The 15,717-nt window shown below is 47.9% G+C and overlaps 1 protein-coding gene and 1 long non-coding RNA gene across 2 annotated transcripts in view; both read left to right on the top strand.

Moving 5' to 3' along the window:
• The window catches only part of igsf8 (immunoglobulin superfamily, member 8), a 19,744-nt gene extending 7,944 nt beyond the window's left edge, over window positions 1-11,800 (top strand). The window contains exons 4-9 of the mRNA XM_052526439.1: window positions 865-1,314; window positions 8,395-8,579; window positions 8,895-9,156; window positions 9,613-9,899; window positions 10,107-10,287; window positions 10,909-11,800. Of these exons, the coding sequence (XP_052382399.1) occupies window positions 865-1,314; window positions 8,395-8,579; window positions 8,895-9,156; window positions 9,613-9,899; window positions 10,107-10,287; window positions 10,909-11,036 (1,493 nt within the window). The 3' untranslated portion in view covers window positions 11,037-11,800. The remainder of the gene's footprint in view (window positions 1-864; window positions 1,315-8,394; window positions 8,580-8,894; window positions 9,157-9,612; window positions 9,900-10,106; window positions 10,288-10,908) is intronic.
• A 12-nt stretch (window positions 11,801-11,812) lies between these two features.
• LOC127932090 (uncharacterized) lies at window positions 11,813-15,584 on the top strand. Its single transcript, XR_008144005.1, has 2 exons — window positions 11,813-11,906; window positions 11,984-15,584. It is a non-coding gene; the product is annotated as an uncharacterized LOC127932090 (long non-coding RNA).
• Window positions 15,585-15,717: the final 133 nt, after the last annotated feature.

The raw sequence follows: 15,717 nt of genomic DNA on the forward strand, positions 1-15,717 counted from the left end.
AGATTACATATGGACAGGGAGGCCCTGATCCTAGACCAGCTCTCTGACTGAATACTGGTCCCTTTAGATTACATATGGACAGGGAGGCCCTGATCCGAGACCAGCTCTTTGACTTTTCTGTCCTCCGTTTCCTGGTTCCTGGTTAGAGGCCGTCTGTGTTATCTTGTGGACTTTGTTCTCTCTCTGACAGTGTGGTTAAGAATGTGTCTTGCCTTGTTATATCACACAAATCTGATTGTCACATACTTTCCCACACTATTCTGTACTATATATGATATTGTTATCTACAATCTACTCTGACCTTTCCTTTGCAATGTACTATTGTAACATACTAATAATCTGTCACCGAAGCAGTGCTCCTCTGAGTCACCCTGACCTCTACACATTCTTTGCTATAGCAAACATCTAATAGGAATTACATTTTGTATGTAATCATATCTATCTGTTCCCTGTTCTGTCTCTCAGTAATGTAATAATGAATAATCTCTCTGTCTCTCTCTTTTTTTCTGTCTCTCTCTGTCTCTCTCTGTCTCACTCTCTGTCTCACTCTCTCTGTCTCTCTCTCTGTCTCTCTCTGTCTCACTCTCTGTCTCACTCTCTCTGTCTCTCTGTCTTTCTGTCTCACTCTCTCTCTCTCTCTGTCTCACTTTCTCTGTCTCTCTCTGTCTTTCTGTCTCACTCTGTCTCTCTCTCTGTCTCTCTCTGTCTCACTCACTCTGTCTCACTCTCTCTGTCTCTCTCTCTGTCTTTCTGTCTCTCTTTGTCTCTCTCTTTCTCTCTCTGTCTCACTCTCTTTCTCTCTCTGTCTCACTCTCTGTATCTCTCTGTCTCACTCTCTCTGTCTTTCTGCCTCTCTTTCTCCAGTGATTCCAGACACTCTCCTGATTAGCTACTCCCGGTCTCTAACTGGCCAACCCTTGCCAGAGGGGGCGGAGATAACTCTCACCTGCTCCGCCGCCGTCCAATCAAAACAGCACACCCACCTGTCCATCACGTTCGGCGTGCGTGGCGGTGGTAGCGGGTTGGTGTCAGGGACACCGAGAGAAATCATAGCTATCGATAAAGAACTGAGCGTGACTCCTGGCCGAGGGGACTCCTACCAGAAGAGATATGATGATGGAGAGATAACGCTGGTGAAGAAGAGTGGAGATGGAGGGAGAGATATCTACGTGATGAGGATGAGCGCCGTGGCCCCGGACGACTCAGGGGCCTACTTCTGTGAGGCGTCGCAGTGGATCCTGGACCCTGATGGAGCGTGGCAGAAGATCGCTCAGAGGACCTTGGAGATTGGCAACCTCACGGTTCAACCACTTGGTACATCCCTGTCTGTCTGGAGTATGGGGGTTGTTCAAAGACTAGATGTTAGGACACTGTCTGTCTGTCTGTCTGTCTGTCTGTCTGGAGTATGGGGGTTGTTCAGAGACTAGATGTTAGGACACTGTCTGTCTGGAGTATGGGGGTTGTTCAGAGACTAGAGCTGTTAGGACTAGACGTTAGGACACTGTCTCTCTGGAGTATGGGGGTTGTTCAGAGACTAGATGTTAGGACACTGTCTGTCTGTCTGGAGTATGGGGGTTGTTCAGAGACTAGACGTTAGGACACTGTCTGTCTGTCTGTCTGTCTGGAGTATGGGGGTTGTTCAGAGACTAGATGTTAGGACACTGTATGTCTGTCTCTGTCTCTGTCTGTCTGTCTGTCTGTCTGTCTGTCTGTCTGTCTGTCTGTCTGTCTGTCTGTCTGTCTGGAGTATGGGGGTTGTTCAGAGACTAGATGTTAGGACACTGTCTGTCTGTCTGGAGTATGGGGGTTGTTCAGAGACTGATGTTAGGACTGTCTGTCTGTCTGTCTGGAGTATGGGGGTTGTTCAGAGACTAGATTTTAGGACACTGTCTGTCTGTCTGTCTGTCTGGAGTATGGGGGTTGTTCAGAGACTAGATGTTAGGACACTGTCTGTCTGTCTGTCTGGAGTATGGGGGTTGTTCAGAGACTAGATGTTAGGACACTGTATGTCTGTCTGTCTGGAGTATGGGGGTTGTTCAGAGACTAGATGTTAGGACACTGTCTGTCTGTCTGTCTGGAGTATGGGGGTTGTTCAGAGACTAGATGTTAGGACACTGTCTGTCTGTCTGTCTGGAGTATGGGGGTTGTTCAGAGACTAGATGTTAGGACACTGTCTGTCTGTCTGTCTGTCTGGAGTATGGGGGTTGTTCAGAGACTAGATGTTAGGACACAGTCTGTCTGTCTGGATGTTGTTCAGAGACTAGATGTTAGGACACTGTCTGTCTGTCTGTCTGGAGTATGGGGGTTGTTCAGAGACTAGATGTTAGGACACTGTATGTCTGTCTGTCTGGAGTATGGGGTTGTTCAGAGACTAGATGTTAGGACACTGTCTGTCTGTCTGGAGTATGGGGGTTGTTCAGAGACTAGATGTTAGGACACTGTCTGTCTGTCTGTCTGGAGTATGGGGTTGTTCAGAGACTAGAGCTGTTAGGACACTGTCTGTCTGGAGTATGGGGGGTTCAGAGACTAGATGTTAGGACACTGTCTGTCTGGAGTATGGGGGTGGTTCAGAGACTAGATGTTAGGACACTGTCTGTCTGGAGTATGGGGGTGGTTCAGAGACAAGAGCTGTTAGGACACTGTCTGTCTGTCTGTCTGTCTGGAGTATGGGGGTTGTTCAGAGACTGATGTTAGGACACTGTCTGTCTGGAGTATGGGGGTGGTTCAGAGACAAGAGCTGTCACTGTCTGTCTGTCTGTCTGTCTGTCTGTCTGTCTGTCTGTCTGTCTGTCTGTCTGTCTGTCTGTCTGTAGTATGGGGGTGGTTCAGAGACAAGAGCTGTTAGGACACTGGCTGTCTGTAGTATGGGGGTGGTTCAGAGACAAGAGCTGTTAGGACACTGGCTGTGAGTGGCTCGAAATAAGAGCATCTGCTAAATGACTAAAACGTAATGCAACGGATGCTGTTACTAGCTTGGCCACAGATTCCATTAGCACCCCAGTAGACCTAATGGCATCTAGTGCTGTAGGCCAATCCAGTACGGATGGTTCATGACATCATCACCATCACTGACCTTCCACAACAACGGGAAACGGAGACATTAGCTTCAGGGGCGCTGCACTGTGGCTGACCCTATACTATTCTCAATATGGGGGTGTTTTAGAGCTGTGTGTTTTAGAGCTGTGTGTTTTAGAGCTGTGTGTTTTAGAGCTGTGGGGTGTTTTAGAGGTGTGGGGTGTGTTTTAGAGCTGTGGGGTGTTTTAGAGGTGTGGGGTGTGTTTTAGAGCTGTGGGGTGTTTTAGAGCTGTCGGTGTGTTTTAGAGCTGTGGGGTGTTTTAGAGCTGTGTGGTGTGTTTTAGAGCTGTGGGGTGTTTTAGAGCTGTGGGGTGTGTTTTAGAGCTATGGGGTGTGTTTGAGAGCTGTGTGGTGTTTTAGAGCTGTGGGGTGTGTTTGAGAGCTGTGGGGTGTTTTAGAGCTGTGGGGTGTGTTTTAGAGCTATGGGGTGTGTTTGAGAGCTGTGTGGTGTTTTAGAGCTGTGGGGTGTGTTTTAGAGCTGTGTGTTTTAGAGCTGTGGGGTGTTTTAGAGCTGTGGTGTGTGTTTTAGAGCTGTGGGGTGTTTTAGAGCTGTGGGGTGTTTTAGAGCTGTGGGGTGTTTTAGAGCTGTGGGGTGTTTTAGAGCTGTGGGTGTGTTTTAGAGCTGTGGGGTGTTTTAGAGCTGCGGGGTGTGTTTTAGAGCTGTGGGGTGTTTTAGAGCTGTGGGTGTTTTTTAGAGCTGTGGGGTGTTTTAGAGCTGTGGGGTGTTTTAGAGCTGTGTGTTTTAGAGCTGTGGGGTGTGTTTCAGAGCTGTGGGGTGTTTTAGAGCTGTGTGTTTTAGAGCTGTGGGGTGTTTTAGAGCTGTGGGGTGTTTTAGAGTTGTGGGCTGTTTTAGAGCTGTGTTTTAGAGCTGTGGGGTGTGTTTTAGATCTGTAGGGTGTGTTAGATCTGTGGGGTGTGTTTTAGATCTGTGGGGTGTGTTTTAGAGTTGTGGGGTGTGTTTTAGAGCTGTGGGGTGTGTTTTAGAGCTGTGGGGTGTGTTTTAGAGCTGTGGGGTGTTTTAGAGCTGTTGTGTGTTTTAGAGCTGTGGGGTGTGTTTTAGAGCTGTGTGTTTTAGAGCTGTGGGGTGTTTTAGAGCTGTGGGGTGTGTTTTAGAGCTGTTTTTAGAGCTGTGGGGTGTTTTAGTGTTTGTTTTAGAGCTGTTTTTAGAGCTGTGGTGTGTTTTAGAGCTGTGGTGTGTGTTTTAGAGCTGTGGTGTGTGTTTTAGAGCTTGTGTTTTAGGCTGTGTGTTTTAGAGCTGTGTGTTTTAGAGCTGTGGGGTGTTTTAGAGCTGTGGGGTGTGTTTTAGAGCTGTGGGGTGTTTTTTTTTAGAGCTGTGGGGTGTGTTTTAGAGCTGTGGGGTGTGTTTTAGAGCTGTGGGGTGTTTTAGAGCTGTGGGGTGTTTTAGAGCTGTGGGGTGTGTTTTAGAGCTGTGGGGTGTTTTAGAGCTGTGGGGTGTTTTAGAGCTGTGGTGTGTGTTTTAGAGCTGTGGTGTGTGTTTTAGAGCTGTGGTGTGGGTGTTTTAGAGCTGTGGTGTGTGTTTTAGAGCTGTGGTGTGTGTTTTAGAGTTGTGGGGTGTGTTTTAGAGCTGTGTGTTTTAGAGCTGTGGGGTGTTTTAGAGCTGTGGGGTGTGTTTTAGACCTGTTTTTAGAGCTGTGGGGTGTTTTAGAGCTGTGGGGTGTGTTTTAGAGCTGTTTTTAGAGCTGTGGTGTGTGTTTTAGAGCTGTGGTGTGTGTTTTAGAGCTGTGGTGTGTGTTTTAGAGCTGTGGGGTGTTTTAGAGCTGTGGGGTGTGTTTGAGAGCTGTGGGGTGTTTTAGAGCTGTGGGGTGTTTTAGAGCTGTGGGGTGTTTTAGAGCTGTGGGGTGTGTTTTAGAGCTGTGGGGTGTTTTTTTTAGAGCTGTGGGGTGTGTTTTAGAGCTGTGGGGTGTGTTTTAGAGCTGTGGGGTGTTTTAGAGCTGTGGGGTGTGTTTTAGAGCTGTGGGGTGTTTTAGAGCTGTGGGGTGTTTTAGAGCTGTGGGGTGTTTTAGAGCTGTGGTGTGTGTTTTAGAGCTGTGGTGTGTGTGTTTTAGAGCTGTGGTGTGTGTTTTAGAGCTGTGGTGTGTGTTTTAGAGTTGTGGGGTGTTTTAGAGCTGTGGTGTGTGTTTGAGAGCTGTGGGGTGTGTTTGAGAGCTGTGGGGTGTTTTAGAGCTGTGGTGTGTGTCTTAGAGCTGTGGTGTGTGTTTTAGAGCTGTGGGGTGTTTTAGAGCTGTGGGGTGTGTTTTAGAGCTGTGGGGTGTGTTTTAGAGCTGTGGGGTGTTTTAGAGCTGTGGGGTGTGTTAGAGCTGTGGGGTGTGTTTTAGAGCTGTGGGGTGTGTTTTAGAGCTGTGGGGTGTTTTAGAGCTGTGGGGTGTGTTTGAGAGCTGTGGGGTGTTTTAGAGCTGTGGGGTGTTTTAGAGCTGTGGGGTGTTTTAGAGCTGTGGGGTGTTTTAGAGCTGTGGGGTGTGTTTGAGAGCTGTGGGGTGTTTTAGAGCTGTGGGGTGTTTTAGAGCTGTGGGGTGTTTTAGAGCTGTGGGGTGTGTTTTAGAGCTGTGGGGTGTGTTTTAGAGCTGTTTTAGAGCTGTGGTGTGTGTTTTAGAGCTGTGGTGTGTGTTTTAGAGCTGTGGTGTGTGTTTTAGAGCTGTGTGGTGTGTTTTAGAGCTGTGGGGTGTGTTTTAGAGCTGTGGGGTGTTTTAGAGCTGTGGGGTGTTTTAGAGCTGTGGGGTGTTTTAGAGCTGTGGGGTGTGTTTTAGAGCTGTGGTGTGTGTTTTAGAGCTGTGGGGTGTTTTAGAGCTGTGGGGTGTGTTTGAGAGCTGTGGGGTGTTTTAGAGCTGTGGGGTGTTTTAGAGCTGTGGGGTGTTTTAGAGCTGTGGGGTGTTTTAGAGCTGTGGGGTGTGTTTTAGAGCTGTGGTGTGTGTTTTAGAGCTGTGTGGTGTGTTTTAGAGCTGTGGGGTGTGTTTTAGAGCTGTGGGGTGTTTTAGAGCTGTGGGGTGTTTTAGAGCTGTGGGGTGTGTTTTAGAGCTGTGGGGTGTGTTTTAGAGCTGTGGGGTGTTTTAGAGCTGTGGGGTGTGTTTTAGAGCTGTGGGGTGTGTTTTAGAGCTGTGGGGTGTTTTAGAGCTGTGGTGTGTGTTTTAGAGCTGTGGTGTGTGTTTTAGAGCTGTGGTGTGTGTTTTAGAGCTGTGGTGTGTGTTTTAGAGCTGTGGGGTGTGTTTTAGAGCTGTGGGGTGTTTTAGAGCTGTGGGGTGTGTTTTAGAGCTGTGGTGTGTGTTTGAGAGCTGTGGGGTGTGTTTGAGAGCTGTGGGGTGTTTTAGAGCTGTGGTGTGTGTTTGAGAGCTGTGGGGTGTTTTAGAGCTGTGGGGTGTTTTAGAGCTGTGGGGTGTTTTAGAGCTGTGGGGTGTGTTTTAGAGCTGTGGGGTGTGTTTTAGAGCTGTGGGGTGTGTTTTAGAGCTGTGGTGTGTGTTTTAGAGCTGTGGGGTGTTTTAGAGCTGTGGGGTGTTTTAGAGCTGTGGTGTGTGTGTGTTTTAGAGCTGTGGTGTGTGTGTGTTTTAGAGCTTTGGGGTGTGTTTGAGAGCTGTGGGGTGTTTTAGAGCTGTGGTGTGTGTTTGAGAGCTGTGGTGTGTGTTTGAGAGCTGTGGGGTGTTTTAGAGCTGTGGGGTGTGTTTTAGAGCTGTGGTGTGTGTTTTAGAGCTGTGGTGTGTGTTTTAGAGCTGTGGTGTGTGTTTTAGAGCTGTGGGGTGTTTGAGAGCTGTGGGGTGTGCTTTAGAGCTGTGGTGTGTGTTTTAGAGCTGTGGTGTGTGTTTTAGAGCTGTGGGGTGTGTTTTAGAGCTGTGGGGTGTGTTTTAGAGCTGTGGGGTGTGTTTTAGAGATGTGGTGTGTGTTTTAGAGCTGTGGTTTGTGTTTTAGAGCTGTGGTGTGTGTTTTAGAGCTGTGGGGTGTGTTTTAGAGCTGTGGTGTGTGTTTTAGAGCTGTGGGGTGTGTTTGAGAGCTGTGGTGTGTGTTTTAGAGCTGTGGTGTGTGGGGTGAGAGCTGTGGGGTGTTTTAGAGCTGTGGGGTATGGTTTAGAGCTGTGGGGTGTGTTTTAGAGCTGTGGTGTGTGTTTTAGAGCTGTGGTGTGTGTTTTAGAGCTGTGGTGTGTGTTTTAGAGCTGTGGTGTGTGGTGTGAGAGCTATGGGGTGTTTTAGAGCTGTGGGGTGTGTTTTAGAGCTGTGGTGTGTGTTTTAGAGCTGTGGTGTGTGTTTTAGAGCTGTGGGGTGTGTTTTAGAGCTGTGGGGTGTGTTTTAGGGGTGTGGGGTGAGAGCACAGAATAATGTAACATTTGCTGTAGTAGAAGGTACAGTGCTATAGTTCCCCACTGAGGGTCTGTGTGTTCTTATCGTGTCAGCCAGAAACGGCTCTACTTCATTCTATTATGGTCTCTATTGTCTGTTAGACAATAGACCTGGTTTTCTCCTCTCTGGTCTCGGTTGTGTTGTTGTTGGACCGATTACAGTCAACAATAGATTTATAAACTGAACTGAAGCGTTTCATCAAATAGCTAACATAGTTTTCAGAGTGTATTGTTTATAGATGAGATCTTCTTTTAGGATGAATTTTGAGATGCATTTAACTTCAGTTGCTATATGCAAATAAACCTTTATTCACAGTGACAATTAACAAATGAACTTAGTTTGAATGCAGAGCGAACACATTCTAAATCATGCACTTGTTTATTTTTCCCCCTCTCCCTCCTCCTCCTTTACCCCCTCCTCTCCCTTCTCCTTTATCCTCCCCCTCCTCTTCATTCTCCTTTACCCCCTCCTCTCCCTTCTCCTTTATCCTCCCCCTCCTCTCCCTCCTCCTTTACCCCCTCCTCTCCCTTCTCCTTTATCCTCCCCCTCCTCTTCATTCTCCTTTACCCCCTCCTCTCCCTCTTCCTTTATCCTCCTCCTCCTCTTCCTCCTCCTTTACCCCCTCCTCTCCCTCCTCCTTTATCCTCTTCCTCCTCCTTTACCCCCTCCTCTCCCTCTTCCTTTATCCTCTTCCTCCTCCTCTACCCCTTCCTCTCCCTCCTCCTTTATTCTCTCCCTCCTCTTCCTCCTCCTTTACCCCCTCCTCTTCCTTTATCCTCTTCCTCCTCCTCTACCCCCTCCTCTCCCTCTTCCTTTATCCTCTTCCTCCTCCTCTACCCCCTCCTCTCCCTCTTCCTTTATCCTCTTCCTCCTCCTCTCCCTCCTCCTTTATCCTCTCCCTCCTCTTCCTCCTTTACCCCCTCCTCTTCCTCCTTTACCCCCTCCTCTTCCTCCTTTACCCCCTCCTCCCTCTTTCCAGCTGACTCCCTGTCTGTTACGTCCACTCCGCGAGGTGAGGTAACTCTCCAGTTAGGCTCCCCTCTCACTCTGACCTGCGAGGTGTCTGGTTTGGCCCCTGGGGGCCGCTCGGGCCTGCTGGTTCAGTGGATGAGGAGGGGCACCGTGAGCAGCGAGGACAGGGCATTGACGGGTGGAGGGGTGGAGGTTGGTATTGATTATTGTTATTGGTTATTAGTATCTCCCTTTTAGCCCCCTGAGGAAGTCCTTACAGAGTTGTTCAATTCTTCTATGACTTTGTGTTTTTAATTGTGAAATTGAAAACTTTGTCCAAAAAAAATCAGCTATTTGCTGCCGCTATTGAAAGTATGTAATGCTTCCAAGTGTAGATAAAACATATTATTTGGAGCCAGGAAGGCTATTGGTCAACAGTTAAAGTAAATAATGCTTGATCGGCTAGTCGTTTTCCAAACACAACTCAGGTTAACCTTTCTGTCCATCTCTGTCTGTCCCCTCTCCCAGGTGGAGGTGGCCCGGTACGGCCCAGACGGGGTGGTGAGCTGGGGGGATGACTCCAGCCGGGGGGGTCGTGGTGGAGGGGGTTCCATGGAGAAGGAGGTGGAGGGACGGTACTCTCTCAGGTTGTTCTCTGCCCACCCAGCTGACACGGGAGTGTATCGCTGTGCTGTGAGCGTCTACGCTGGGAGGCTTAACCCGGGACCCTCCAGTGCTGCTACCCTCACACAGAGGTCAGAGGGGGTCACCATCAACCTCGAGACTAAAGGTAAGAGAAAAGACAGACACAAGACCACCCTGCCTTCTCCCCACAAACTGTGACCTAGTTCACTCCTCCTCGTGGATTTAAAAGGATGTATTGGTATAATGGAGAAAAATCCCTCAATCTACTTAACAGCCAATCCAATGTGTTTAAATCCATGAGGGATGAGTAAGTAATTGCACCCCTCTGGCAGAGGGGGATTGTGGGAACTACAACCAGTGGGTATATACACAAGTTAAGTCAGGATTCTGGAAGTTGTCCTGGTAAAGCTAAGAGACTAAAACCACTTGACCCACTACGAGGTTGGGCAGTAGTTTGAAAACAAACATACTACATTAACGTGAACATTGCCATGACTGGTTAGATTGAAATAACAACCAAATACCTAATTGATGCAAGTCGATGCTAATTGAACCTAATGGAATGACAAGCATCTCTCTCTCTGTCCCTGTGTACCTACAGAGGTCAAGGTGTCAGCAGTAGCCAACCTTCCCCGTGGCCCCCTCTTGAAGAGAGGTGATACCGTCACCCTGCTCTGCAACGTATCTGTGGTAACCACCGGCCCTGCACAGGTGGCGGTCCAATGGCTGCAGAGGGCGGTCCTCCCGGCCCAGGAGGGTGGGGCTACAGCAGGGGGCGTGGTCATAGAGAAGGGTGGGGACAAGCCGTCAGTGGAGGAGAAGGGGAGGGTGTTAGCCTCTCTTACCTATGAGGGCCTGTCCAGGCCAAATAAGAACCACAGCTCTGAGGTGATTGGTTCAATTTATTTGGCAGTTTAAAACAAATACATGCAGTCAATATATACCTTTTTAAGAAAACTATCAAGGATAACACAATAAAGTATATTGAAGATAAAACAATTGTAATGACTAGTATGTGGTTGTCTTACCTACCTTATTTGAACGCACTGTATTTCTGCTAAATAACTTCCGTTGTGGTCCTTTTTGGACTTACAGGTCAGTATGGACCGGGTGTCTCTAGGCACCTACAGGCTGAGGATCTTCTCTGCCCAGGACCAGGACCAGGGCCTGTTTGTCTGCCAGGCTGAGGTGTGGGGACAAGACCCCCGTGGAGGATGGTACAACACCGGGGCCAAGGCCCAGTCGGAGGGTGTCAGGGTCTACCTGTATGCCAGAGGTGAGTGTCACTGGGTCTGGGACTGCTAGCTGTTTTACATACAGCGAGCGGTGACGAATCACTGCAGCAGACACACTCAACATCAGTTCCTAATACAAAAGAGTGGCTCTGTGAATCACTGATGGTAGTCAGGAAGTGTCGGTCTCTTCTGTTTTCACTCTCCCACTCACTGTCTTTTGGAGGCTGGTAGCCAACAGTTATTAGGTATCATAACATGGCTAACACATCCTGTCTAATACTGGCATCCTGTCTAATACTGGCATCCTGTCTAATACTGACATCCTGTCTAATACTGACATCCTGTCTAATACTGGCATCCTGTCTAATACTGGCATCCTGTCTAATACTGACATCCTGTCTAATACTGGCATCCTGTCTAATACTGACATCCTGTAAATTAAACAGTTTATGAGGAAAGCTAGTCATTTTCCCGAACTTGACTAACTTGACTCCCTCCCTCCCTCCCTCCCTCCCTCCCTCCCTCCCTCCCTCCCTCCTCCCTCCCCCCTCCCTCCCTCCCTCCCTCCCTCCTCCCTCCCTCCCTCCCCCTCCCCCTCCCTCCCTCCCTCCCTCCCTCCCTCCCTCCTCCCTCTTCCTTCTTCTCTCTCTCTGTCTCTGCAGCGGCCGACCTGCTCCTCATCCCATTGGTTGTGGGCATGTCCTCTGCCTTGTTTGTGGGCGTGGTCATCATCGCCACGGTAACCTGTTGCTTCATGAATCGATTGGCTAGGCAGCGCTCCCCGAAATAGGAAGTAGGAAGTCACGACAACGTATAAGTTTACTGAAGGGTGATCGACGAAGAGGTTAATAAAAAAAAAAAACAAGACCACAAAAAAAAAAAAAAAAGACCTAGTGGACTTTAAAAAGTTTTAAAAAGAAATTGGAACTCTCAGACCTACACGATGTCCACATAGAGATGTAAATATACTATGTAACAAAGAGTCTAATCTGGGACGGTGACCAAGAGAAGACACCAGCACTACTGCTCCTACCTGTCATACAGACGTTTGATTGTTTCACATGGTACCAAACCATTTCCACTTGTTCATAATATGTTGCACCCAGCTTGTTTCTGTTATATAAACTCACCATGTCAACCTATTTTTCAGACTTCCATAGCAGACCTAAACAAACAGCTGGCTCTTATTCAGCACGGTTCCTACAACAATACGTATCTAGGCCAGCAACAGAACAGCTTGGTTTGGCTCAGTAGTGTACAAAGCCATTTAGGTGTTTGATATGTCAGAACCATCCGAAATGGACAATGCTCAGCTGTCTAGTGTTGAAGTAGGTCAAATACAAATATTGACTTTGAAGAGACACTGATTAGTTATCCCTTTTGTTTTGGTTATTTCTTTTCCTTGGCAACCACCCTCTCAAAAGAGAGGGGTTTATATATTCATATGGCAGGGTAGCCTAGTGGTTAGAGTGGAGGGGCGGCAGGGTAGCCTAGTGGTTAGAGTGGAGGGGCGGCAGGGTAGCCTAGTGGTTAGAGTGGAGGGGTGGTAGGGTAGCCTAGGGTTAGCCTAGTGGTTAGAGTGGAGGGGCGGCAGGGTAGCCTAGTGGTTAGAGTGGAGGGGCGGCAGGGTAGCCTAGTGGTTAGAGTGGAGGGGCGGCAGGTGGTTAGCCTAGCCTGGTTAGAGTGGAGGGGGCGGCCTAGGGTTAGCCTAGCCTGGTTAGAGTGGAGGGGTGGTAGGGTAGCCTAGTGGTTAGAATGGAGGGGTGGCAGGGTAGCCTAGTGGTTAGAGTGGAGGGGTGGCAGGGTAGCCTAGTGGTTAGAGTGGAGGGGCGGCAGGGTAGGCTAGTGGTTAGAATGGAGGGGTGGTAGGGTAGCCTAGTGGTTAGAATGGAGGGGTGGCAGGGTAGCCTAGTGGTTAGAGTGGAGGGGTGGCAGGGTAGCCTAGTGGTTAGAGTGGAGGGGCGGCAGGGTAGCCTAGTGGTTAGAATGGAGGGGTGGCAAGGTAGCCTAGTGGTTAGAGCGTTGGACTAGTAACCCGGAAGGTTGCAAGTTCAAATCCCAGAGCTGAAAAGGTACAAATCTGTCGTTCTGCCCCTGAACAGGCTGAACAGGCTGAACCCACTGTTCCTAGGCCGTCATTGAAAATAAGAATTTGTTCTTAACTGACTTGCCTAGTTAAATAAAGGTTACAATTTTTGTTTTTAAATATGACGTTATCGTTAAAGTTGGTTCTGTTACATTGTGTTTTGGGTTCGTAAGGCATGATTGTTAAATTATATATATGTGTTGCCCAACTCCGGTCCTCGAGTTACTCCAGCAGAGCATGTTTTTTTTTTGTCGTAGCCCCAGACAAAAACCACCTAATTCAACTTGTCAAGGGTTAGTTGACAGGTAGAATCAGGTGGGCTTGTCCGGGTCCACAACGAAAAATATGTACTATTGGCCGTACTCAAGGACCGGAGTTGGACAACGCTGTGATATATAATGGAAGATTTAATGCATGTTGAGGTAGTATAGGTCTTACACTGCCACTACTACTAGCAACAGTCCCTCTAGTCTGAAGAAAACCCCATCTCAGAGTTAGACCGGTGTTTTATCACTACGAAGTGAACTAGAAGTTCTACTGTAATGCTGTCAAATTAAATTAAGCACCAGAATATTTTTAATTCCACTTAAGGAACTGAATACCTAGACAGATATATCAGGACAGGGAACTTAAAGTACACTTCCTGTATTCAATCAACAACTCTGTAAATACTGGGCTACGTGAGTAAACAAAGCCATTGTTTATATGAGCCTGTGGATAGAGTGGAGGGGCGGCAGGGTAGCCTAGTGGTTAGAGTGGAGGGGCGGCAGGGTAGCCTAGTGGTTAGAGTGGAGGGGCGGCAGGGTAACCTAGTGGTTAGAGTGGAGGGGCGGCAGGGTAGCCTAGTGGTTAGAGTGTAGAGGCGGCAGGGTAGCCTAGTGGTTAGAGTGTTGGCGAGTAAACAAAGCCATTATTTGTATGAGCCTGATCCCAGATCTGTTTGTTATGTTTTGCTAATTCCTATTGTTTATCTATGGTGCCAAACATAAGTGTTGTCAAGATGGGACTAACAAGTCTAGGATCAGGTTAGGACACAGCCAGGGGATATTCTGATGCTGAGAAGGACAATAACAAACCATTCCATACAGTTCGCTAAACTGAGTAAAAAATACAAATAAAAAGTTATTTCTGTATCTATTTTAGACATTTATGAAGAGAGTTAATATACGATAGTAAGCATCCATGCACTAAGCTGAAATCTGTGTGTTGTTACGGTTACACAACAGAGAGATTTGTTTTTTTCTTTTTACTTCTAAAATATAAGATAAGATGAGACCCTACTTGAAATGCTGTGCTTGTCTGTGAGCTGAGCGGACGCTGTGCTTGTCTGTGAGCTGAGCGGACGCTGTGCTTGTCTGTGAGCTGAGCGGATGACTTTAACATTCAACGGCTGTCTGTTTGTTCTTAAAGCACTTGGACCAAAACTGGTCTCTCTTGGCAGACTCGTACAGTGGCTGTGGGAAAGAGACCAAAACTAGTCTCTCTTGGCAGACTCGTACAGTGGCTGTGGGAAAGAGACCAAAACTAGTCTCTCTTGGCAGACTCATACAGTGGCTGTGGGAAAGAGACCAAAACTAGTCTCTCTTGGCAGACTCGTACAGTGGCTGTGGGAAAGAGACCAAAACTGGTCTCTCTTGGCAGACTCGTACAGTGGCTGTGGGAAAGAGACCAAAACTAGTCTCTCTTGGCAGTCTCGTACAGTGGCTGTGGGAAAGAGACCAAAACTAGTCTCTCTTGGCAGACTCGTACAGTGGCCGTGGGAAAGAGACCAAAACTAGTCTCTCTTGGCAGACTCGTACAGTGGCTGTGGGAAAGAGACCAAAACTAGTCTCTCTTGGCAGACTCGTACAGTGGCTGTGGGAAAGAGACCAAAACTAGTCTCTCTTGGCAGACTCGTACAGTGGTTGTGGGAAAGAGACCAAAACTAGTCTCTCTTGGCAGTCTCGTACAGTGGCTGTGGGAAAGAGACCAAAACTAGTCTCTCTTGGCAGACTCGTACAGTGGCTGTGGGAAAGAGACCAAAAGTAGTCTCTCTTGGCAGACTCGTACAGTGGTTGTGGGAAAGAGACCAAAACTAGTCTCTCTTGGCAGTCTCGTACAGTGGCTGTGGGAAAGAGACCAAAACTAGTCTCTCTTGGCAGACTCGTACAGTGGCTGTGGGAAAGAGACCAAAACTAGTCTCTCTTGGCAGACTCGTACAGTGGCTGTGGGAAAGAGACCAAAACTAGTCTCCCTTTGGCAGTCTCGTACAGTGGGAAAGAGACCAAAACTAGTCTCTCTTGGCAGACTCGTACAGTGGCTGTGGGAAAGAGACCAAAACTAGTCTCTCTTGGCAGACTCGTACAGTGGCTGTGGGAAAGAGACCAAAACTAGTCTCTCTTGGCAGACTCGTACAGTGGGAAAGAGACCAAAACTAGTCTCTCTTGGCAGACTCGTACAGTGGCTGTGGGAAAGAGACCAAAACCATTTCCCCTGGAACCATTCAAATGTGTTGAATAGTTACTGACTGTTGTTCAGTGTAAAGTCGTGTTGCTGTGCTGTTCTGTTCTCTTAGTATCGTCTTTTTAAACCGTTTTGGAAATGGTTTATGGTTGATTCCTGATAGATTTCTTTTGTTTTATTATTTCTTTTGCAACTTGTGTTTTGTTGGTCAAATTACGGGGGGGGGAAAAAAAAAAAATGTGAATATTTTGATGACAGATCCAGTAAACAAGGAAGACTGTTGCCATGTGTCGTTGGCCTATGGAACAGCTGTGCCCTGAGGTACTAGGATAGGATGTACTCTCCTCTGGGCAGCCATGTGGGTCAGATGACAGGCCTGGGTAGGGTTGACTGAGACCACAAACACCACGGGTCTATTAAGCTAAGTGGGATTCAACCATTTGTGATGCTGCATGTGTCACACATAGACCTGACATTATTCCACTCAGCAGAGAAGAATGTCTGCACAGGGCACATTTCTCTCTGAATGTTCTGCAATGCAGTCTCCTGGATAAGTGATAACTTCCGAGTTCAGGGGTGTTTTCTTCTACTGAAGTTTGGCATCCCGAGTGGCACACTGGTCTAAGACACTGCATCTCAGTGCAAGAGGTGTCACTTGCAGTAACTGGTTTGAATCCAGGCGGCATCACATCTGGCTGTGATTGGGAGTCATGATAGAAAGGTGCATAATTGGGCCAGCGTCGTCTGGGGTAGGCCGTCATTGTCAATAAGAATTTGTTCTTAACTGACTTGGCTAGTTAAAAAAAATAACGTTTATTCCCTGCTGTGCACATGGTAGCCTGCCTATGACAGTGGGATGGACTCTAATATGAAGTCACTATGACCAACTACATGCCCCAGACTCCCTTTGGATGGATAAATCTCAAACTGACCAACCCAGAGA

This window comes from Oncorhynchus keta, chromosome 10, assembly GCF_023373465.1.
Source record: "Oncorhynchus keta strain PuntledgeMale-10-30-2019 chromosome 10, Oket_V2, whole genome shotgun sequence".
NCBI classification, from domain to species: domain Eukaryota; kingdom Metazoa; phylum Chordata; class Actinopteri; order Salmoniformes; family Salmonidae; genus Oncorhynchus; species Oncorhynchus keta.